General features: G+C 31.7%; 1 protein-coding gene across 1 annotated transcript; it reads left to right on the forward strand.

The window, feature by feature from the left end:
- Positions 1-606: 606 nt before the first annotated feature.
- On the forward strand, positions 607-6,932 carry LOC123709550. The gene is made up of 3 exons (XM_045660955.1): positions 607-778; positions 3,968-4,163; positions 6,522-6,932. Exons 1-3 carry the CDS (start codon positions 607-609, stop codon positions 6,655-6,657), a joined length of 504 nt encoding a protein of 167 aa, XP_045516911.1. The 3' UTR covers positions 6,658-6,932.
- The last annotated feature ends 2,411 nt before the right edge of the window (positions 6,933-9,343 follow it).

Genomic DNA, 9,343 nt, shown 5'->3' on the forward strand with positions numbered 1-9,343 from the left:
TTTTAACCTAATGGTGTGTGACCTTGAATATATAGGACATTGAGTTATAAATTTATTTTTATATACAATAAGTGAAAACGCCTTGATGACTTAGGTTAGCGCTTAAGGCGGTCCTAGATTCAATTATCGGAAATAGACATAATAGACAAAGGAAACTGAACAGTGATTATTTATATGCCAAGAAATGGGATTATGATTAAAAGGTTACAGGATTTCGTACGCATAAGAGTTTAATATAAATAACTTACTTACTTTAATATCTATGTAAGGTATTAATAACATGTAAGTGAATCTCAACTACGGAAAATCCAAAGTGTAAGTGAGCACAATAACCTACTTGCGTGATGACATAACTTTGCGATTGACCAACAAGACGGGGTAGCCGTGTCGTTCGCAGACCGATACCATCATTACCAGTTACTCTAGCCAAACTTAAAGCACGTACCAGTTGCCTCTAGGTTTTGACAATTAGCTCGTCTGTATAAAATAATTTGAATATGGAATATTGATCGTGTTCTCTAATTTTTGAATTAGTTTCTATAAAAAAAGGCGCGCCAATTTCAAGATAGAATATTAATCGCATAGCAGCAAATTAAGTGCGTAGAAATGAATTTTAATAAACTATGCTTTATATTGATTTTGTGCGTGAGTTTCAATGAAGTTGCATGCGAGGATTCGCCGTTTGAACTTCCGGTGCAATTGGTCGGATTTCCTGTTATTTTGGGCAGCGTGCGATTAACGAATTTCTTCAAGAAGCTGGGTTATTCCTTAAGTCCTGGTAGGTTTTATACTTATTTAATATTGTTATCAGTTAGTCCCAATCCCTAAGGGACTTGTGACAAAATAGTTTCTGTTTCTGTGTTATATATACAAAATGAATATGGAATTTTGTGCATAGATACAACAAGATTATTCTGTGCATTTCATTGTTAAGAAAATATTATATATATTATTATAGGATTGTTCCGATTGCTGTGTTTGGTGAGGTTCCAGAATTAGTTTGCTTACCATAGGCAAGCACTGAAATTTTTAAACAATTCATAAATAAAAATGTTTTTAACAAATCTAAAATCGAACTTATAGGAAACTCGTATGCCTATTATAATTTTAAATGTATAGATTTCACTACTTGTAAACGTTGTACTTATTTAATACGTTCATGCCGTCCGCGCCCATGTTCGAGGTTATATCTTAAAGTAAGTTTCTATTTTTCAATTATTTTTTGTAGTCGTGCCCCGTCCTAGTTTAGTTTTACTCTCAAACATCACACATTTTACAAGGATCACAATCAGGATCATACTCGTGGTAATATGTTATAGAAAGGATATACATGTGTGAAAATGACTTGAGAACTCAAGAATATCTATGCAACTTCCTCACGATTGAGTATAACACAACTCACGAGGGGAATAGTATTGAAGAACACTCATGGATCCGCCAAGCATCCGCGAATATACACTGTCATTACATAATGATTCCTTAAAGAAAGAAAATAATATTAATACCAAATAATTAACACAGTTTAATAAATATATTCTCTGTGCTAGCTCCGATACCAATGACAATATTGTCTTTTCTCTATGGCAAGATCTCTCTCTCTACGTCAAACAATCAAAACATATATAAATGGTATTTTTAATGGATTTGTGAATGGTTTAATTCAAATACAACATTGAATCGCAATTTGTGTTGCATCGCTCATTTGAATATTAAACTACATTATTCTACATTCGAATTGAATGACAAAAGAAAATTCACTTTTGTGTCGCAAACAACAAAACCACAATCCTTAAATGTTAAGTATAAAACATAATTAAATTTATTATAATAGATGAACTTCGTATCAACTAGATTCATTTGTGTCAAAAAATAATACAATATTTTTAAAGTAGACCAAAGAGGATCTTGAAGGAACTTTTATTTCTAAAAAGGCAAGAGACGTCATATAATTGCCAGCTAGGAACAAATTTCCATTGTAATGTTTAGTATTTTTATAGTATATAGTAATTTTCTTAACTTATTATTTATATTTCTCAGCGTTTAAACCTTCCCTGATATACCAGGCATTCTCGAGTTTTAGTAAAGACATCACGAAAAATTGTTTCATCAAATGCGATTATAATTATTAAAATTACATTTATACGATATAATTTCGCAACCACAGTATAGAGTATTCGAGAAATAATATATCAAAATGAATTTTATTGTATTTGTAAACACCGAAAACTGAAAATCGTGACGCTGCATACATTATTTATAATAGATCTCCATTTATGAGTCATTGTTTGGTTTCATATGCTTTTCTGAATACTTTTAAATATTTCACTGCAAATAAATTCATAAAAAGCTTGTATAACAAAAATGCTTCTCAATCTTATTTACTTACAGTATTTTTAGAGGACTCTGAATGTCCACGATTGCTGAAAAGCAATCTAAACGTCGAGTGATGTAAATAATGTAATTAATGAGTTTGTAAGATTAAATAAGAAATATTCAAAGATTTGTATGGATCTGAAAATTTATGTATAAATAAGTAACATTCTCTTCCTGCAGTGAGCAATGTTGGCTTAATCGTGTGACTCTCATCCTTGAGATCGTAGGTTCGATCCCGTCTGTGCACCAACGGATTTTACAGTGAAAGGAAACATTCTGAGGAAACCGCCATGCCTTAAACCCAAAAAAAACAAACGACGGCTCAGGCGGGTCAGGTTCTGAACTTATGATAAAAAAAGATACAGAAATCTGATGACTAGGCCCCGGGTCGTAGCCTTACTAATTACTTTGTCTCGTCCTATCACATCTCATCAATCTTTGGATATATATGCTGGTATTTTAATGGATTACAATTTACATCAACGTACGAGCAATTATTTGCCCAAAAATATAATACTGCAGAAAGTTTAACTATATTTATTAGTAACGAAATGTGTATGCGGTTACACCAGCCAAGGAATTCGGAAGCATTTTGCAAGCAATTAAAGGAATAATTTGTATATTTAAGATGTAGACGTACCTTAAATATACACCAAACGTTTGTGTTCTTTGATTAAAGTAAAACACCTGCGCCGTGACTAGTGACTAATGACTAGCATTTTGATGGCGTATGCACATTTAGGATATCATTTATCGTTGAGACAGGTAGAAGTGATAGTTTTAAGAGAAGTAAAGATATGCTATTTTATACGGCACTTATGTACAAAACATTTATGTCAGATCTTAAATTTGAGCTACTTACAATTTGAAAAAAAGCTTTGTTAGGTTATTAAAGTTAATATTATAACTACCCTGATACATAATGCATGTCTCGCCAATGCTTCATAAACTTATATCTATATAAGGGTGATTATAGAACTCTCGTCATTATTCAGAACGCCGTTCACTGTTCGTTCGCAGTTCGCTGTGATAAAATATTACTAAATGAATAACAATGTGTGCATTACTGTAACCGTGAAGTCAAATTTAAATTATATACGAAGAATATTTCACCACACCAAGAACGAAATATGGACGGCAAATAAGGCTAAATAGTATTTTTTTGTGTGTACAAGGAAACAAGTAAAATTACCGGATTAGATTAGAGAATCTGTTAATAATATCTTTTGCTGACGCACAAACCGTGCAGGCCAAGAAAGGGAAAAAAAAAAATATCTCCATTGTAATTTTTTTGCGTAGGTATATTAAGAGACTTTTTTATTATAGTTTATGTAAACAGCATATCATTTATATGCTCTCAATAAGTAAAACACCTATAATGTTAAGGACATCTTTAAAAAATATCTTTAGGTCTTATTGATATGTACTTATTTTTTATACTCTAATTGTCCCATAAACTTATGCATTACTACCACTACTACTATGTAGCGATATAGATCGTTTTTAAAACAATTATATAACTTTCAATATTAATTATTCAGTACTTAAAAGAACATTTTTGATGTCATTACTTATCAATATCTATCTTTTCCAGCAACGTACCGCTCCAGGAACAGACGTCAACTGACTTTTGCAAGCGATCCAGAAAATTATGACGTTTTAGAAGTAGAAAAATATATCGTTGGTGAATTCGGTGCCCGCGCATGTGTATTTGAGAGAGTGTGTGCACACTATGCAGCAAGGTCCAGGATTCAACCAAAGCCTCAAATGGACTGGCCTGATGTATTTAGGTATGTAAATGGCTTAAGAAAACACTTTTTAAACGGATTGAAGCTATGTATTATTATTATAAACTTATAATTATTTACATAGTTTTAAATTTAATGATCCATTTAATACGTTTAAAAAGTGTTTTCTTAATGTGTAAAAGCTATGTTAACGAAAGACAATACTATATATAAATGGATTTTTATCATCAAATAGTCACAAAAATATAAATGTATATAACGCGAATTACCGAAACGATTTACGAAAGTAATGCTCATGAAATAATTCTAATGCAACCATGAAGACGAAGGCTACTTAGGCATAGATTAACGTAAAAACAGAAATTATTATGCTAGTGGGTCTGTTGTCAGCCTTTATTTAGTTAGCTACTAGTTTGTGAGTATCACTGTTATTATCGTTAGTGCACGTGACAGAAGTCCTTAAAAAATCTAATTATTCCAATCTTATCCGACAACTTTATAACCTTTGTATAGGTAATCTAGAAACACTTTCAAACTCTAATTTGATAAGTTTGACAATATTGGAAGACTTCAGTGTCTGGGCTGGGCACGCCGCCAAGCTTAATGGATTTAGGATGGATTGGCCTGCAGCTAACAGATGACCCTAGTACTTTAGTTATACGATACGAGTTTAAAACCGAGTGTATACTGTTATTTACTAGTGCCGAACGTTGATACGAAAGCACTACATATCTTGAATAGCTTAGCTATTAGCACACATACAATATCATCTATCGACTATTAACTGGTATTTGTAATACTATTTTATATCTCGCTACTATCATTGATAGTTAATATACTTAATGTTCTACACTAAATTTAAAACGAACAAAAGCCTGCGATTTAGTAAAGAAGTGTATACATGCGGACCATGTTTCCTTGCCAACACTATTTCTATTTCGACAATTAAAATTATTTTTTTGTATTTACGTACTAAAACGATAAAAAAACAGATACTAAAATTTTATAACGTTTCAAACGTTTGGTGTATATTTAAGGTACGCATCTTAGCAAGAGCCTCGCATACATAGTATTTTATAGTCGCTGTACAAAAAAACAGCAATGACACTTAAAATAAATTCCAGCACCATAAATAGAGGTTTGGCATGTTTTAACTTAAGAAATAAGTTAAAACTTGCTTGGTGAGCTTTTAAATAATGAATTTATGGATTACGGGCACAAATTCCAGTAACAAATTTATGGACTTTGTTGGCACAACAGTGACCAATTCCGAATAATTCGTGAATGCCGGTTGCGTATGCGTTGATGTAACGCGGCCCACTTTTGGTCACTGCTTGTGCATTCACTGCCCCCAATACGTGGCCTTGGGAGTCGCAATCGAAGAAACCATCGTGTCAAGGCTGTTTCATTGTTTTAGTTGAACTTTACCTAATGAATAATTTATAATTGCAATATCATATTTTCTGTTTAAACTCAAAGCAATAAGGCAGCCGTTTAATTTTTTAAGATAAGTAGGTGATCAGCTTTGAGCCTGGCGAGGCGAATTAATATTATTGTTTCCCTGAGTATCTAAACCACGACCTGCTACTGAGCTTGTCCGCCAAGCGTGTTCAATACTTTCTAGATTAAATAACTACATAATTGACCATCTATATATTTCTGAGGATTATAAAACATAAGTATATTTTTAGTTATGAAAGAATATAAGGTAGGTTAAAGATTACTTATTACGAAATTTGGATAAAAGAGTGGTTTGTATGAGGCCACTAGCGAGAAAGATTTAGGTTTGATACTTTTCAAGAAATAATTTTTGTTATAAATATAATCAAGTAGATACGTCGCGTTCATAAAAAATCCTTATAATGCTTTTTAATGTTATTTGTAGCTCATAAATATGTCATTAGGAATACAGCTTAGTAGATTTATACAGTGCTTGTGTTGCATAACACTGCGGCAACTTTCACTTATCTAATCACACTCCCATCCATTCAAGCTATTACTATGGAAATAGCTATGTACCTTCAACACCACAATGTAGTTTCCTGTACAAATCATTATATGTACTTAAATTAATTGTGAAACAAGTATGCATTATTACGCAGTCTCTCTAAATATAGATACTGTACCCACTTCGTACTTACTTGTGGTAAAAATTTAGAGCATGTGAAAACCTTAAAGGTTGGTAGCGGATAAAATAATCATGTAATGCGCAGAAGTCGTTCATGTATTTAAAGAGATGTGCGCGAGATGCGTAAACACTTTCCTCATGATAGATGATCCCGTATACTTCTATAAAATATCTTCAAGATCAGCATGCCACAACAATAAATCGAACTAAATTCTGTTGTGCCTAGTTGCTATTAAATTTCGCATCTTTTATTTTATTTTTTAATTTTACAGCCAGTACAACCGTTCTCCTGACCAGGCCAAAGAGTTGTACCTTCTCAGCGTGTTTCTAGGAGATATCGTGGGGTCACCGCAACTTTGTCATCAGCTGGGCAAACGGAGGGCCTGCGATGATTCCATACTTAGATAGTACCTATATTAACTAGGTCTAATAATTAATTTGGTGACACGTGATTTACAGCATTCCTTATTGATTAAAACGTGTTTTACACAACGCGTTTTATCACAATGTTACAATTGACGCCGGCTATCATATTTGCATGTGACGTCAATCTTATAAAAACCCCCTTGGATCCTCATTTTTTCCTTTAAAAAAATATTGTTTTTCATCAACGCTTTTAATCGTGTAATTTTCTAAAAAATAAATGCTTATAAAAGTCTGATATAACTACAATTCAAACAAAGGGAAATAGGACTAAAATTATCCAGATATGTTACAAATATGTGATTTAAACATACGCCTGATTCGTCCAAATGTATATACAATTTTTTTTATTGTGGACGTAATGTTATGACACAATACTTAAGGTAATTAAAATAAGTTTGCAAAACTTGTACTGAGAACATATATGTACATTTGTTAATTGTTCATTTGTTTAATAGTTTATAAGTAAAAATGTTACCACATCAATTCATGTGATTATTAGGTTGTTTGAACGTTTAGTTTTATTTGTTAAAATCTTTTTTAAAAATAGTTTGTGTTAGTTTAGTTAGACATAATATGAGTTTATAATTCTATTGTTATAATACGAACAAGATTTTTAGAGAGTAGCGATTTCGATTTGATTATTGAGTTACAGTACCACGTTACCCATGATACAAGCACTACAAATAATCCAAGAATTATGTCAAAATATAGTTTCGTCGAGTTCTTTGTGAGACATACATTGAATCTCAATAGAAGTTATGTAGTTGGCTTGCTGATATTTTTTTTAGTTGTATAATATAGTTATTTTATAATTAATTAAGCTGCGCGCGTAATAAGTTACCTCTGATGATTAATTATAAGAAAATTCGGAGATTAGTAATAATATCGGCTTTAATATATATCTACTGTAATTTTATTAAAATTTTTATGAAGCACAGTTTGTACCGGAACTTATTATGTAACTGTTTTTATTTTGTTTTCAATATATATTTACAAACATAGAAGTCCCTAAGTTTCTTAATCTGGAAATGAATTTTCGTATGTCAAATGCAATACGTTTCGGCATAGAGGAGCCTAACTTAGAGCTCAGTCTCTTCTCTGAATACCTAAGGGTTTTTTTTGTTTACCTATTTCTATGTTTGTAAATGTTTATCTCAGTGTCTACTATGGCACTGTAGTATAAGTTCAGGGCTGGATAAAGAGTATCCCCTCATGACAGGAATCAGGACTTAGACCATAAAACGATGTACAGTTAAATTTAAAGTTGCACTTGTTTCGAGTGTAACGCAAACACTACATCCTCCTGTGTTACATAACAATAAATATGAAAAAAAAATTATCTACATAAAATCTTATTTAGATATATTTCGATCGTTGTACATTTGTTATGTTATAGGTATATCACTAAAGACTTGTTCTTACTTTTGTTAATATAATTATTCAAGTAATGAATTCTGTATGAACTGTATTTTGTTATTATATGTTTTAATTGTTTCGTTTTCCGTGAATTCTTTCTTTGAGTTGCCAATTGCAGCAAGTTATGGGTGCAAGGTTTTTTTAATGGTGAATGTGAAATACATATACAATAATTATAACGATCTTGTTTTAATTTATAAATTTTTCAAATTGTCAAAATTTAAACCCTACAGGGGTAGAAACAAATGAAACTGTGATGCAGGACCACCTTAATGAGGAGTGCCTAAGGTTTGAGCAAGATTTGCATGAATCATACTCAACGCAAATAACTAGTAACGTCAATTAAACCTTGAATAAAAACATATTCCTGAGGTAATACACCTGCTTTTTCATTTAAGACGAAAGTAAAGCCACTAAATTTTATATGTTATGTAAATAAATATATGTTCAGTAATAGGTACATATGTGAAAAAGTTACTAGGTAAATAAAGACAAAATAAGGCATATATAGTCCAATAATTTTTAGGTTTTCTTTATTCGGACCAATGTGTGAAAAATATTTAAGCGATAAACGCATACAAGATAAGAAAAACAAAACAAAAAAAAATGAACAATTATTAAGATAAAAATTCCTATTCTTACTCTTACATAAAATGTTTTTTTTGTCGTCCGGCTATTTTTAGAGCGTCATCTGTACCATAATAATTTAACTAAGTCAGCATAAAACGGCTATCGCTATTAAGCGCTCCCTTTAATAATATCTGGGTGTTATTGGCTTACATTGGCATCGTATTTAAGATGTTGCTCAACAGATGGCGCTTTGATAAGTCTATTTACATTTACCTATTCATAAATTGTCGAAATAAATATGTCGTAGTAATCTTATATTTTGCAACAGATGGCGCTTAAAGCTGTAATTATTTATCTGGATTACTTTTATTGTTGCCCCCCCCCCCAAACAAGGCCACACCTAATAAAAACAGAGACAGAAAAAGATGTTGAGATAATGTAATGATGCAAAATAATAAAGAAGTTATACATTTTGCAACCGATGTGTGTCCTCGATAATAGCTGCCGGAGGGTATGTACTAACATAATGCTTATAACATACAAATTTTCTATTCTGTTTACAATCTATAAGTCCACACAGACAAACATTACTATAAGATAACAAAACAAAAAACCCTCAAATTACAATACATAGGGAAAACAAACAAAGTGATAACAATGCCCTTCCTGTAACGGCGGGCGG

The sequence above is a fragment of the Pieris brassicae genome, chromosome 5 (genome assembly GCF_905147105.1).
Source record: "Pieris brassicae chromosome 5, ilPieBrab1.1, whole genome shotgun sequence".
Lineage (NCBI taxonomy): Eukaryota > Metazoa > Arthropoda > Insecta > Lepidoptera > Pieridae > Pieris > Pieris brassicae.

Excerpts from the sequence above, each read along its gene's own strand:
- LOC123709550 (XM_045660955.1), top strand. The coding sequence starts at position 607 with ATGAATTTTAATAAACTATGCTTTATATTGATTTTGTGCGTGAGTTTC. Across the intron at positions 779-3,967 it reads GGGTTATTCCTTAAGTCCTG|CAACGTACCGCTCCAGGAAC; the intron begins GTAGGTTTTATA and ends TATCTTTTCCAG. Across the intron at positions 4,164-6,521 it reads GACTGGCCTGATGTATTTAG|CCAGTACAACCGTTCTCCTG; the intron begins GTATGTAAATGG and ends TTAATTTTACAG.